This window comes from Gossypium hirsutum, chromosome A05 (genome assembly GCF_007990345.1).
Source record: "Gossypium hirsutum isolate 1008001.06 chromosome A05, Gossypium_hirsutum_v2.1, whole genome shotgun sequence".
Taxonomy (NCBI): Eukaryota; Viridiplantae; Streptophyta; class Magnoliopsida; order Malvales; family Malvaceae; genus Gossypium; species Gossypium hirsutum.
In genome coordinates, this window is record NC_053428.1 from 15,958,058 (window position 1) to 15,974,795 (window position 16,738).

The 16,738-nt window shown below is 33.3% G+C and overlaps 1 protein-coding gene across 1 annotated transcript; it reads right to left on the minus strand.

Annotated features, from left to right (window-relative positions):
• Positions 1 to 8,629: 8,629 nt before the first annotated feature.
• On the minus strand, positions 8,630 to 9,824 carry LOC107913965 (VQ motif-containing protein 4). The gene has a single exon (XM_016842655.2). It carries the CDS (start codon positions 9,573 to 9,575, stop codon positions 8,832 to 8,834), a length of 744 nt encoding a protein of 247 aa, XP_016698144.2. The 5' UTR covers positions 9,576 to 9,824; the 3' UTR covers positions 8,630 to 8,831.
• Positions 9,825 to 16,738: the final 6,914 nt, after the last annotated feature.

Sequence of the window (16,738 nt, forward strand, 5' to 3'; positions counted from 1 at the left end):
TGTAAGTTGGCTATATAAACAAAATATTATTCATAATATTTACGTAAGCTAAACTTTGATTAAGAATGTATGAAAGCTTATACATGCCATATAAACCGTATTTAATGTTTCAAAAACTACCGAGATAAACTAGATAGTGTAACTTGAGTGCTGATCCGTTCGTCCAACCTTCGAAAAATCTGGATTGAATTGTAGTAATTGTAGAAGCTCAATGACTATTCTGCTATTTTTTCTTTTTCACGAGTATCTATGGGATTTTGATATGAAGTAAAAGTATAAAAAACCAGCTTAAGCTCTCTCCCCTATGGCTGTTTAGGCCGAAAATTGAAGAAGAAATGTCTAGAAAACTATCCAAATCCAATTTGTTTAATTTTAATTTCATCAAAATTACTATTTTGCCATTGAATCCTTTTATTTTATTATTTTATTTTCACATGACGCCTCATCTTTTTAATTTTGGTTTATTTGTTTCTTAAGTCCTTCCTTATTTATTAATTAAGCTATTTAATCACTTAATCATTATAATTAGCAAGTTTTACACCTTTTTCAATTTAGTCCTTTTTAATTAATTAATTATCGAAACATTAAATTTTTTCAACAAAACTTTAATACTACCTTAATGCCACTTCCTAAATATTTATAAAAATATTTACAGCTTGGTTTATAGAAACATGGTTCCGATACCTCATTTTCTACACTTGACCTAAAGTCTTTACCACTCGAACTTAATAAATCATTATAAAACATAATTTATCAATTCAAAAACCTTTTTAAAACCATATTTGACTCGTAACTATTAAATAATAAAATTTACGAGCTTACTCGCCGAATTTGGTGGCCTCAAACCACTATTTCTGACATTACTGAAAAATTGAGCTATTACAGTCACAACACCAAAGCTTGAGTGTCACAACATTGAAGCGTGATGGGATGAAAAATACTGCAAGGGCAATTATGTAACACCTCCTAACCCCAAACCGTTACCGGAACGAGGTTATGAGGCATTACCGGACATATCAGACAACTTACTAATAATTTACAATTAATATAACTTTTATGGTATAATATAATAATTGAGTCCCTATCTTGAACTCTCAAAGTTCAAGCACGTGTTAAAAGTAGAACGGAACTTGTTCGAATATTCTGAATTTTTTTTTATAAAAAGTTCGGTCTGCTTATTTTTACCTAAAACCTTCTGCAAATTCAAACTAAAACAACCAGCACCAATTTTTCACATTCATATAACTAATATTTATATCATTAACATAATTTCAACTTAATAACTATCATAGCATCATTCAAAATTGATTAAAAACTTCATTCATTTAACAACTTAATGTTCATGTATCAAAATATCATATACTTTTCTTACCATTTCATTTAACCATCTAAATCTTATAATTCAACCTTCACTACCCAAAGTAATATGCATATTCAAGTGACTATATAACACCTATGTACATGCCACCTTTACCCAAAAGAAAAATATACATCACCAAATTTGTGTTGGAGTCGGGAATGTTCTGGATGCTGAACCGGGACACTTGACTTCTACTAACCTGCGCACGGAAACAACCGTACGCTGAGTATGGATATACTCAGTGATATTACCATAATTCAAATTATATCAACAATAGTAAAAACATAAATATTAAAATACCTAACAATTAATGTCATATGTACTAATTCATAAATCAATGTATTTTCTCAAACTTAAATTTATATCACTTATGAATATACATTTCATACTTTTCTCTTATTATCACAATTCCAATTTCAATTCGTAATTCAATTTATTTTTCTCGTTTCAATGCCTCAAATTCACATTTCAAATTTTCACCCTATTAACGTAACTCGGACTTTGGCGGATACACGGATCCAACCAAACACACCAATATGGCACCCAGTGCCTCATCGGATAGTTCGAAGTAATAGTTGACACCCAGTGTCTCATCGGCCTAGCCGAAGTAAAGTTGGTACCCAGTACCTCATCGAATCTATCCGAAGAAATATAGTGACACCCAGTGTCTCATCGACTCGAGGTCGAAGTATCCCTGAACACTTCCAATCCTATGGCATGCCAACTATATCCGACTCAGCCCGACTAGTTAATAGGGTATTCAATTCACTTTCTCAATCCTATATCACTTTCAATTCACAATTCAAATCACCAATCATTTTTCAATCAATACGCTTTTCAAATAATTACATCTTCCATAATTCACTTATTCAATTCAATTTGATTCAATTTGCATCACTTTCATTTTCACTCAATATTCATATCAATTTCACATACTTACCTCAAGTCTTACTTACCATACATAACAATAAAAAAAAATTCAGCAATCAATAATAATTAAAATTCGAATTACAGTAATACACACCGTAATTCTCCCGTTTTAGTACTCGATGACTTTCTCCTTTCCTTTCGATGCTAATGCTTCAGGTTCTTTGTTGGCTACGAAAATAATAATTTATAATCATCAATACAACATGATTCAATTTAATTCATGAGCCTAAACATGCAAATTTAACCATTTTTAATGTATATATATAATTTCACCATTAAGCTGTCTACTTGAGTCATTGTTACTAAATTATTTATATCTTGAGCTACGAAACTCCAAATTAATATCCGTAAATTTTCCTTAAAACTAGACTCATATATCTTCTAATCATAAAATTTCCAGAATTTTTTGTCTAGCCATTTAATACAATTTATTCGTTAAATACTCCCGTGTTATTTCATTTGACAGTTCTGACCTCTCTCTACTAAAACTAAATTATCTCATTGTACAGAACTCAAATAAGGTTCTTGTTTATTTATTTTGAAACTAGATTCATTAAGGAGTTCACATATATAAATTACACTCCATAATAATTTTTGTACAATTTTTAATGATTTTCCAAAGTTAAAACAGGGCATCTCGAAATCACCCCGAACCAGTATTACAAAATTTCAAATATCTCTTGATTCATTATTTAATTGCTTACACTGTTTCTACTATAAAAAACTAGACTCAATAAGCTTTAATTCCATATTTTGTTCATCCTCTAGTTTCAATTTATAAAATTTTTAGTGAATTTTCAAAGTCAGACCATTGCTACTTCCCAAAACTGTTTTGATGAAAAATGTTAATAACCAAATTTATAACACCAATTCACACCTTATTCCTATTCAAATTTCATTTAAACTCAAATTTAACTATTAAACTTTCAACATATTTTCTTAATTCCGAATTTTCCTCAATCTAGTCCCTAAAACACAAAACTTATAGCTTACTTTGCAATTCAATCCTTATATCTATTCTAACTTGAATTTCGTTCAATTAAACCCCTATTTCATCATTTTATTCAACATGAACTTTGTTTAAAAACCTAAGAACTTCCAAACTAACAACTTAATTTCATCAAAAACTTGTTTTAAGACTTCTAAAATATCAAAATTATGAGAAAAGGACTTGATTGAGCTTACCAATTAACTCCAAGCTTCATAAACCTTATTTCCCCTTTTCTTTCTTCTTTCCTTTCTTTCTCCCCTGTTCTTCTCTGTTTCGTTTGCTTTCATTCTGTTTCTTTTAACTTATTTGTTTCTTTTATATATAATATAATATACTTAATTATTAAATAAATATATATTTTTTTAATCAATAAAATCTTTGATATTTTCCACGTTAAACCGCCTCAGCTATAGGAAATGGTTTAATTTCCTCTTAAGTCCTTCTAATTTTTCTTTAATCTATAATTAAACTTTTACTCTTATTCAATTTAATCCTTTTTACTAATTACTCTAAATTAAGCTAAATTTACTTAATTAAAACCTAATTAAACACACTACTAGACTCATAAATATTTTTAATAATTATTTTCGAACTTATTTCACTAAGACGGAGGCCCGATAACACACTTTTCTGGTGCCCACGGATTTTGGGTTGTTACAAATTATGTATCCAACATCAACTCAAGTAAACTCATGCTCTTTAAGGGTATTTTTGTCAAATATTAGAGTTGAATAATTGGTTGTATTAAAGACATCCTTATGCCAAACTAGAGGTGTGCATGGGCCAGACCACTCGGCCTGACCCGAAGGTCCGCCGAAAATTTGAGAGGGTTTGGGCAAAAATATAGGCCCGAAAAATGGGCTTGGACAAAAAAATTAGGCCCGTTTAAAAAATGGGCCGGGCCTCGGGTAAGGCATTTTTGGCCTGAGCCCGGCCTGGCCCGAATTCACTACATGACAAAAAATTTATTTTTTTAATATTATTTCCTTATTATTTTCTCCCTATTTTGCTACTATTTTACTATTATGTTGCTACTATTTTGTTGTTATTGTTTGGATATTGTATAAATTTTATTTTATTGTTAATTTTTTTATTATTTTAAACACATTTGTTAATTTTGTTATTATTTTAGAAACATTTGCTTGTTAAGTTGCATCTATTTTAGTATTATTTAAGTATACATATTTTTTAAAATTTATTTTCAATATGTTGAGAAATATTTATTTTGATGTTTTTAGTATTTTTGATAGTTTATATATATTTTAAAATTATATAAAAAACAATATAAAAATTAATATGGGGGGCCGGGTCGGGCTCGGTTTTTAACATTTTTATTCGGGTCGGGCTTGAGAAAAATTTTAGGCCCATTTTTCAGGTCGGGCTGGGCTGCTCCTAGAAAAAGAGCCTAAATTTTTAGTTAGGCCCGACCCAAACCCGGCCCGGCCCATGCACACCTCTATGCCAAACACAAATGAGCCTTTTTTTATTATATTTTTTGTTCTCTCCTTTATTCCTTTCACCATTTTTAGGTTTTTAGTTTTTTTCTTTCATAACTTAGTTAGTTAGTTAGTAGTTGTTAGTTTCTTCATTTCTATTGTAGCTTAAACTTTCTTACAATTAGATACAAAACTTGTTCTTATTATTTTAGTTTCTCTTTAAAGTATCCAATAGATTTTCTCTTCGTGAACTTTTAAAAGTGTAAAAATCTCATCTTTGGCTCTGCTTTAATCACTTTTATTGTTTCTATCATTTTCGACAAAGACTCCTTCAAGAGTCTCTAAGAACTTATCAACTTTGTTTTTTTTATGTTTTCTTTGATGAATCATTTAAGCATGAACTTGGCTAGTATTTGTGTGTTGATGGTGAGTGTGCACCAAATCTTATGGTGGTTGGTAGATTGAAATATTGCATGGTTAGTTTTTGAGTAATGGACTAAATCGTAAAAATTAAACTAATTCGAATAGAATTGACAGCTCTAGGTGAATATTTAAATAGGGGAGACGGAGGAGAGAACCTATTGCTAACCAATTCAATTGTTCCAATTTAGTTTAGTGAGGTCAAGAGATAAACCAAACTAAATTGTCTAATTGAGTAAAATGGTGATTGAAAGATAAAATTGAACCAATTAGAAGTTTAAGCAATTTAGATCCCTAATCAAAGAATTAATTAGCAACATGGATATCAATCAACCACTTTGCCCCATTGAATTGATATTTTTTTCCCTTTTCTCTATTATTTAATTTAGTCCTCCTAGATGTAATTTAGCGTAATTAACCTTTGATGATGATATGTAGTAATATAATACTTAGTGATTAGGTAACTAGACTTTTTAAATTGTTAGTCACCTTATCACTCGATTTCTCTTGAGATAAAAAGAGGAATTTGAACCCAATAACTGTGTAACAGATGGTTTTTTTTTTTCTTTTTAAGGAGAAAAACTTAAGCTTCAATCTTCACAACTATATAACTCAATTTTCCCTTAGAAACTGTTTTTTTTTTAAATATTCTTAAAAAAATGAATGATCAAATTAAAAAATTACCACAATAATTAATGTAAAATAATATTGTTTATTTCCAAAATAACAAGGAATCACTAAAATGAATAATTGTAGTTTACTATTAAATGTATGGGTGGAACTCACTTTATCCTGCCCAGAGCATAACCGACATAGTGAGTTGAAATCAATTCATTTTTTATTTTATCATTACATATTATAAGGAATTTGTGGGAATGATAAAACGCTGACCTAGTCCTGTCCATCCCTACAAGATATTTTTATTCTGGTATAGTCAAGTCTTACGTAATCTTGTCGTATTAGTTGAGGTTGAGGAATAAAGAGCGCATGGAGCCTGGTTTTCGTCATTTCATCAAATTCTATCCATCTTTCAGGTTTCAAACGTCATTCCCATAACAAATGTTTCAACATGCTCAACTTCAATCTATCCCTCTTTTTCTAATCCATTTACTGAAATATAAATATCACTTCTAACTCAATCTACATCACCATTCTAATTTTGGATCAAAATAGTTGTACAATACCTATTATAATTTGTCATAAAACAAAAAAATAAATCATTTAAATTTAAAATTATGAGTAAAATCACCAAAAAATTATTTTATTTGTACAAGTCAAGTTATGTGAGTGAAATTAGTTGATTGTTAGCTCGTAAATAAGAACACCACAAAACGAAACATCATGTAAAACTTTAGCCCATATTACAACTCAAGTTAAGTCTAAAATCAAGTGACCCGGTTTAAAATAATTATATTTTTTATGTTAATAGAAATTAAATTCCATCAGTTCATTCAATTACTTGATAGATATCCAAATTAAAAGTTGATCATTACAATTGTTCCTCTCTACTTATTATAGCTACAAATGGTAAAAAAGGTGAATGTCAATCCCTCTATAATAAAGAATGGATCAAATTAGTCCCTTACTATTAAATGCATTGATTTTATGTCTATAATATTCAAAAGAATCAAGCAAGGTTACATTTCAACAAAATCAACATTTATTGTTTAAAAAGTGATTATATTTTGAAAGTTTTTTTATGATTTTGCACATGAAACATTTTATTTATAGTTGAACCATAAAACATTTTATTTTTTAATAAAATTGATAACCTATTTGCAGGGAGTTGGAGTACTCTCACCTAGTAAAAACAAATAGAAAGTACACTCACCCATCCAGCGCGAAGAAAGGCATATGAAAAGGTTTTAGCCATTGGTTAAAGCAGTAGCGTAGTGGTGTGTGAACCACCTGCTTAAATGGGCAACCTTACGAGCTAGTAGGATGACCCGAAGCAGAACGTCGACAACAGGTTATGGGAAAGCCACCTCACAAAAGCATGATGCCGCTACACAAAACAATCAAGAAAGGAAGCGAGGGATTTTGTGTTGTTTTAGAGGGAGGGAGAGGATGGTGCTTTTTTTTTAGATAAATTCGATGAAGATTAAAACCTATTTTTAATAATAAAAAGAAATGGTTGAACCAAGTTCATGGTAAGTTGGATGGAGTGATAATGGGATGAGGTGAGGAACCGCTGGATCGGATACAAATTGGTAAAAGATGTTTGAAAACAGTGCACATGGAAGTTTCAAAATTGCCAACCAAATTAAATGACCCACCAACCGCAGCACTGTATACACAATCACATAAAACAAACAACCCTAAGACAAAAACAAAACAAAACACAAGTGACCCCAGACCATGTTTTCTGGCCCTTATTTTCCCACCTGCACTTTCTCATGTCACCATTTACAACAGTTGGGGACTCTTTTGAGTCAAAAAAAGCAGGGAGTTAATGCTTGAGTGCAAGATTCAAAGAAAGAAGAACTACCTTTGTATGATTGCTTTTAAAACAATTCAAAGTTTTCTTGCAATATTAAAAGTACCCTCTAACCCAGGCAACTCAAACCAAAACACAATATATATAAAAATGGGCCATTGCTACCTTTCTCTTTCCTTGCACCCTCTTCTTATCCATGTGGGTCCTTTCAGTTCATTGTCCTAATAAAATACCCTTGTGTGGCTGAAATTGGTACCCATTTGGTCAACAAGGCCACTAGATTTATTGCTTTTTCTTATACAAAATCCAGACCCCACCACCCACATACATCGACTGACACCCCCTTATGACCAAAAATCACAAGTCACTGTAAGTCTAACTTTTAAATATTCAGAATTAAAATTTACATCAGAGGGCAAAGATTGAATGGAACAGATTTCATATCCCCCATAATACTCATTATGGTGGATCTACCCACAAGGTCAAATATAGCAGACTAGAAAAATCAAAATTTGTTGCCTAGGAAATAATAGATGTATCAAAAAATAAAGCACATAGAAATGCCTGCCTCTCATAGCATCTATTGTTTTGCCCTCTCAAAAGGCTAAAAACAAACATATAGAGTCAAGATTCCTTGCCCATTTATCTACTCTTTCCATGACAGCTAGCCTCAACGCTGCTTTTTTGCTATTTGATTTGATACAAACAAAACTTTTTTTCAATTCCAACTCTCTCTCTCTTTCTTCTTCTGATTGCCTCACTGTTCATCATCTGCAGACTTCTTAAAAGCAAAAGGAACTGATTCGGATCCAAGGCTTCGATCTTACCTTTTTTATTTTTTATCTTTTGCATTTACTGATAGATAAAGAAAAAAAAAACAAGAAACCACTGATTCGCCCTTTCACTTCAGTTTGACAATCGTCCACCAGATATTAACTGCTAAAGTTCTATAATTTTCATTTAATTTCTTATTTTCTTTACTCAAATTTGAAATTTCCAAGCATCCAAACATGAGAAAGAAAAATTGAAGTCCAACAAAGCATAAAGTTTTGCAATTTGAAGCAAAGATTTGTTTTTATCTTCATTCCTCTTGAAATATGAAACAACCAACATTACAAATCGTGTCTCGTTTCCACCCCTTCTTTGTCCCATTCCCAATCCCCATAGGCCCAACAATAATATGTAAAAATCTTACAATAACAAGCGTCAGAAAAAAGAAGAAGCGAAAACTAAAAAGAAAGTCATTTTATTTTTGGTTCAAGAAGTAGAAGAACCTGAAACTCGGGGTGAAGTAACTGGAAAAAGAGGGAGAAGCCTAGGCTCCGAATCTCGCGGCGTAGATGCCGGTGATGGATGCAAATAAAAACCCTTCTCTTTAATTGCCTTCTCTTCAGCTTCCTTGTCTAGATTCACATTATTATTTATACAATTCGTATAATTTCCGGATCCAGAACGGTCAAAGGGGTCGGGTATCAAAGGAGTGACCGGGCTAAGAGCCAGAGAAGGGAAATCGAGAATGCTAGGGGAGAGTATTTCGGGTTTACGAGGCGAAAACCCGGAATTGTTGGAGCCAAAAGCCGGGTTCAAGGGGTTGATTTTGAGATTCTTGAGGGAGCTCCTTCGCTCGTAAAGCCTAAATCCAGAATTCTGCTTGTTTTTGGGGATGGATTTGATCGGAGGGATATGGGTTTTGAGGTTTGAGTCGGAGAGAGGGGAGGGAGTGGGTTTGGTGGAAGAAGCAAGCTTGGCGGTCTCGGAGGATCCGGTGAGCATCTGGACGACTTGCTTGAAAGAAGAAGTGTCGGCTTGGACGAAGGTAGTCGGGTAGGGGTTGGCGGATTCAGATCTGGTGATTGGTTTGGGCTGTTGAGGCGGTGGAGTTGGCGGTGGCGGGTTCGTGTTGCTGCCGCTGCTTGTGCTGCTGGTGCTGCTATTGGGACTGAGACTTTTCGGAGATGCAAGGAAATTGGGATTCGTGGTTTGCCTCGGCGAGGTTTCCATTTTGATTTTTTGGGGGCGTTTGAATTTTAGGACCAGAAGAAGAAGAAGAAGAAAAGGAAGGGAGAAGAAAAAGAGGAGAGACTGAGTGAGGAGATTAGATGCGAAGAGGAACAGTTTTTGGTACTTGGATTTTAGTTTGGTAAGAAATGTTTTGGTGGGGACTTAGGTGTCTTTTTAGTTCTGTCTAAACCCTCATTTATGGTTGTACTGCTCACGCGCTTCTATAATTAATTTTGAAGAAAATTAGGCAAAGGAAAGTCTCCTCTCTTCTTTTTGGATACTTCAAACGTACTTGTATTAGTAAATTTATTTTTTCAATTTACTTTTTATTATTATAAAATTATTTTACTCTCTACAAACATCATTTCCATGCATTATTTTTTAAATAAATTAAAAATAATTTTATAAATAATAACTCAGTCAGTTTCTTTAAACACTAGTAATATTTCTGGCGTTTTACATGGATGCAAATAATACTATAATAAATGGATAGAGATTTAATTCCCTTATGTGCAATCAAAGCAATTTAAGTATTTCCACTATTTCTACTGCCATTTTCTCATTTATGACCATATATTTATTTCATTATGAATTTTAAAAAATCAGTCCCAAGAGACAATATATATTGGTAAATTACCCAAGACAATGTTAGATGTGTGCCAGAGACAACCCCCAAGAGCAAGCTATGGACTTGGCCCACAAACTTAAAATAAGTGTTGTTTACTTTCTTTATAGATAATTAAATTATTTGGAGAATATAGGTTGAATATTGTTCACAGTAACAACCACAAACACAAACATGAATCTTCAATATAGATAATAAAATAAATATATTAATATCAATAAATAATAAAATTTTATTTTAATCTTAATTCCTTAAACATGATTAAATTAAAAGTTAATGCATAATATGTTAACATAAATAAAAAATTATAAAATAAAAAAAAAAAGCAAAAAAGATTAAATATAAATACCTCCAATCATTACTTGAACAAGATGCCAAAATTTAAATGTTGTAACACCTCTATTAAATATATTAAATTATCGATAAGCACGATAAATTTAGTTGTACAAAAAATTAAAAATGATCAAAATTTTCTAAGTACTCAAAAATTTCACTAGATTGTATTTTTTTTATTTTTGATTCTTCAAGGACCATATGCTAGTTAGTATTTATAGTGGTAGTTCCCCATAAACAACCACTATCACATATACAAATGTGAGAAAGTGGTGGGTAGCAAAATGTAGGCATGTGGGAACGTTGGAGGCCTTCCTATGGACCAATAACAATTCCAACATGGTGTGCAATATATCCTTATCGTGTGCAATATATCTCTTTGAATATGGTTAAAAGACTTGATTATCTCACAATATTGTAACCCGGTAAAATCAATAAAATTTTGTTGAGGGTGAAGATAAAGAACATAAAATGTTGGAGGTCAAACTTAAAAATAAGAAGATCTAAAAATGTAATGTACCCTAAAGGACGACGGTGGAGACCCTACTCTTTGGATTCGCCCTGCTCATAGGGTTTTTGATTTGCGATCTCACTGAAATAAAAAATTTAGTAAGAACTGAATTTTTAAGTCTGTATGAAGTACTATGTAATGATCAGTACAAAATAATTTACTTATTCCTTGAATTTATGTAGCACAAAGTTAAACTAATTAATTGCTAATGTTTTAAGCAGTAGTTATGCATTTCCTTTTTCAATTATTAAATTGCCATTGATATTGTTTGTACATTATTAGAGGGAGCTGAGCTGAGCACACGCGGTAAAAGCGAGAGTGTAGATCGGAAAGAGAGGAAAGGACAAATGGTAACGAGCGATTGGTGATGTGTGGAATTTGAGACGAAAGGGGGTGGGACCAGAATAGAGTTTCAATAAAAGTTTTATGAAACATTGACTTACACAAACCCTGTCTGACTATGTATGGTTTGGTAAGGTAAGAAAATCATATGATTTATCAACATGTTTACATCTACTACTTCTCTCATTTCTTTGCATTGCTTATCTTATTTTATTTGGAATGTTGTAATATAAATTTTTTTAAAGGGAAAATCTAATTAATTAAAAATATCATGTTAAATCGTTAATCAATATTTTAAATTATTTTTTAAAGGTTACTTTATATAATAATTGTTTTATTTTGTATAATTAAGAGAGTGAAATAAAATTGTTTGGAGTCAAAGTCAAATTCTATTACTTAAAACATAATATTCTTCCCATCAAATCAAGGAGTTGTTGACAATATGATAATAGTTTTATTCACTCCCTTAAAAATAACAATATAATTAGAGTTTGTCTAAGCCATACATGAAGATTATCACTTTAATCCCCTATCTAATGACAATACTTAACAGTTTCCCTTTAGTTAATCTTAAAAATGCCCACGTGTTAACAAAAAAAACTTTTAAATTAATATTAAAAGAATCTATTGATTGAGTTTTAATTCGATTGATATTAATATTGTTGTTAGTATAGGAAGTCATGATTTCAAGCTCGCTGAAGCACGTTTATCCTTTTATTTAAGAGTTGTAAAAAAATTATAAGTGATTTTAGATATTGTATCAAAATAATATTTAAAAAGATCCAAAATTATAGTATTTAACAAATTATATTTGCTTAATTTCGCCTCACTTAAAAACATTTATAAGCAGGATACTTTCTACTTTTTTAAAACCGTTTACTTTATTTTTAATTTAATATTTAATAACTTTATATGTTTTTCTTTTTATTGCAAATTTATTCTCTCTTTTTTTATTACAAATTTAAACGTTAACAATTTAGTTTATACATCTGATTCTGATAATACTCTAAAATGACGTGTTTTTATATATTAATTATGTGTTTATTTTGAGCTTGAGCCTACTAATTTGAGCTATTTATGTCTTTTTATCTTTTAGGGACTAAATTGGAGGCGAAAAGTAAATTCAAGGGAAAAAGCGTCAATTTGGAGATTAAATGAGCCAATATGCAACGTGGGACAAATATGGTGACAAAAGTGCGAACATGGAAGGCACAAGGACTTAAAAGCAAATAGAAGAGATTTTATTTTGGAAGACTCTATTTTATTTTATTTTATTAGGATAATTAATATTAAGATAATTATTAGGATTATTCAAATTTAGGATTTTATTTTAATTATCTTTGTTTATCTTTAATTAAATGTATTTATCTTTTTAGAATTTAAATCCAATTAGACTATCTCCCTAGCACTATAAATAGGGGGTGAAGTGACTCTATTTGGGAGCATCTTTTTCTGTAAACACTCTCCCCCTAAAAGTCTAGGCTTTTGTTTCTTCATATTTTCTTTTAATAAAATTTCCTTTTCTATTTTTATATTTATTTTCTTTTCCACCATTATCATGAGCCACTAAAACCCTTCTAGCCAAAAGTTGTCAATATTTCCCCAAAAAGGGTTCTCGAGGCCTAGAATCCGTACTTAGCCTTTTCACCAAGTATTCATCGTTTCTCCGCACTCCGGGCTGACGCTTCCATCCATTGCCCTTAAGAAGTAAGCTTTTCAGCATATGCAAAGGCGGCCGTTTTGTATGTTCTAGAAGGATTGCATAGTCAGTTCGTTAACTTACGGCGTCAGAGGTTGGCGAGCCAAAGAGACAAAATGGCGTGGGATTCGCCATTGAGAAGCGTTGATCTAGCATAGATTACTGGCTAGAGTCAGGTTCCCTAAAAATTGTAAGTCTAATCTTTGGAGCTGGTGGTCGTAGGCGTCCTCTTCCACTATAACTGGCTTACTTGAGTCGAGAAGGATCATCCAAAAGCCAAGAATTGAGCCCAAGACGAAATGAGACAACCGGAGGCTGGAACTTTCCCATAAGAATTTCTTTTCTCTTAAAACTCTCTTTATTATTTTTATTATTTTCGTAATCATAATTTCAGTAAATTTTAAATTCTGTTTTTATTTTATTTTTCGCTTCCAAAATCAATCTTTAAATTCTTTTTTTTTTCTAGGAACGCAGGTTTTCTTGGGCACGATTCTGCCTAAGATTTCAAGAAACAAGCATTCGTATAATCCGGTCACTGAGGATTCGACCCTACTTCTCCCTTACTATTTCTTTTTCGTTATTTTACAAGGAATATGATATTTTTGCTGCTCTCAACGACCGCATCAAATTTTGGCGCCGTTGCCGGGGGATCGGCAACATACTAATCTTGTTTTTCTTTGTTTTCTATGACCAGATCTGCCCTAGGTACTCTTGCATTCGACTCAGAAATCGAAAAGACTGTGAAAGCTAATCGAAAGGAAACAAAACTAAGGAAAAAGCAGTCAGGGGTGGTTGGAACTCAAAGCAATCCACTGCTAGAAATTAGAATCGACGACGAAGTAGAGTCTAGGGTTAACAAAAACCCTACTCGAACGTTAGAAAGTAAAGAAGAAGAAGAAGTCGATTCACCTGAAGAGGTCCTTGACGCTAGGGTTGACGAAAACCCTAATTTAGTGCCTCAACCTATGGCTTAGACAATTTGGCAACTGGCCGAAGTGCCGACAGAACAACCGCCACTATGCATCGCGTATCATAGTATGGATACTGATTTTGAATTAAAGTCAGGCTTGATTTAGCTACTGCCAACTTTTCGTGGGTTACAAAATGAAAACCCCCACAAGCATTTAAAAGAATTCCATATGGTTTGTATGAGTACGAAACCTCAGGGGGTAATTGAGGATCAAATTAAATTGTGCGCTTTCCCTTTTTCCCTAGCAAATTCAGCTAGGGAATGGTTATTTTATTTACCTCCTGGATCCATTACAACTTGGGCTGATCTATCTCGTTTATTTCTTAATAGGTTTTTCCCTGCATCACGAGCGGCTGAGTTAAGAAGAGAAATCGTGGGCATAAGGCAAAAAGACGTAGAGACTTTATACGACTATTGGGAGCGATTTAAGAAGTTGTGTGCAAGTTGCCCACAACATGGTATAACGGAACAGTCTTTACTCTAGTACTTTTATGAAGGCTTGAAACCCATGGAGATGAATATGGTAGATGCCACGAGTGGAGGAGCATTAGTCAACATGACTCCACAACAAACAAGAGACTTAATCTCCACAATGGCTGCGAATTCCCAGCAATTTCGAGCCAATCCTGAACCCCCTAGAAGGGTTTACCAGTTAAGTAATTCTACCATTGAGGATAGACTTGATAGACTTACTAATATTGTGAATTCCTTTATTACAGAAAAATGGAAACCAGCCCGAGTATGTGGAATATGTGCTACACCTGAACATACGACTGATGCGTGCCCTAGTCTGTGTGACGATTCTATGACCCATTTAGATGTTGTGGGAAATTTTCCTGGGCCACCACAAAGACGATACGACCCTTATGCTAATACCTACAACCCAGGATGGAGGGACCACCCTAATTTTAGTTGTGGGGCTAATCCACGATATAACCAGTCGTACCAAAATCGGGCCCCACAACAGTCGCAAGATTCAGGTAATTCTCAAGAAACTTTGGTCAATAAATTAGCAACTAATGTCCTTGATTTTCAACAGCAAACTCTCAATTTCCAAAGAGAAATGAAAGGTTTTCAGCAGAAAACCAAAGCATCCATAAGGGAGTTGACTACATCAATTGAGAAATTAAACTCTCAAGGGAAATTGCCATCACAAACAGAACCAAACCCGAGGTAGAATGCGAATGCAGTAAAGTTACGAAGCGGAAAGGTCCTAGAACCAGTTCCTGGCAAGAATCTTGGTCAAGAAAGTGCCCGGGAAAAACCCGAAAACGATGAACAGGTATCAATGAAACCCCCACTGCTGAAAATCCAACCTCCATTCCCAGGATGATTAAATCAGCGTCGAAAAATTAAGGAAGACAAGGAGATCCTCAAAATATTCAGGAATATTGAGATCAACTTACCACTGTTAGATTCCATTAGACAGATTCCGCGGTATGCCAAGTTCCTCAAAGAATTTTGCACCAACAAATGAAAACTAACAGGTAATGAAAAGGTAAGTGTTGGTGAGAATGTTTCCGCAGTGCTACAGCGGAAAATGCCAGTTAAATGCAAAGATAGGGGTATGTTCGCTACTCCATGCAAAATTGGCCATTTAGGAATTAAAAAGGCTATGTGCAATTTAGGGGCCTCCATAAATGTGATGCCTTATTCTATTTATGAATCACTTAACGCGGGTTTTTTGACAAAAACAGGTGTTATTATTCAATTGGCAGATAGATCTGTTGTGCATCCCGAAGGAGTCCTCGAGGACGTATTGGTAAAAGTTAATGAACTTATTTTCCCTGCAGATTTATACGCAATAAAGATGGAGGAGGACAACACTGCTGGATCTTCGGACCTCCTGTTGGGCCGACCCTTCCTTAGTACTGCTAGCACCAAGATCGATGTCCGAAGCGGCACTCTTACGATGGAATTTGATGAGAAGATCATGAAATTCAATGTCTACGATGCCATTAGCCATCCAAGCGAAATTTTGAGCGTAAACCGTGTCGACCTGGTTGACTCATTAGTAGACGAGAATTTTGAGTCAACTTATGAAGACAAATCTGAATATAGATATGATGATTATGAATTTGTTAAGACATTATTTTCCCCATCAGAAACTAAACTTCTACCTTCTGTTGTGCAGGCTCCAGATTTGGAATTGAAACCGCTTCCCGCACATCTGAAGTATGCATTTTTAGGAAAAGGTAATACATTACCCATTATAATTTCAAATAAACTCTCTAAACCCAAAGAGAAAAGTTTGATCCAGGTACTAAAGAGTCATAAGGAGGCGATTGGCTGGACCATTGTTGACTTGAAGGGGATAAGCCATTTGACATGCACCCACAAGATTTACTTGGAGGAGAACACGAAACCAAGGAGAGAGGCACAATGACGTTTAAACCCGAATATGATAGAGGTGGTAAAAAAGGAAATAATTAAGTTGCTAGATGCTGACAACATCTTCCCTATTTCTGACAGCAGATGGGTAAGTCCGGTACAAGTCGTGCCCAAGAAGAGACAAATGAGCAGGTCATTCCAGGCTACATCCAAAAGACCAAAGGAGTTTTCTACCAGGTCTAGTTTCTCAGCCGGATATTCTAGTCAGAATAGAGGCAGCAGATTTAAGGATTCGAAGGCTCAGAACACCTCGACTGCGAGTGTAGGTAATGTTGGACAGTAGATCAGGGTG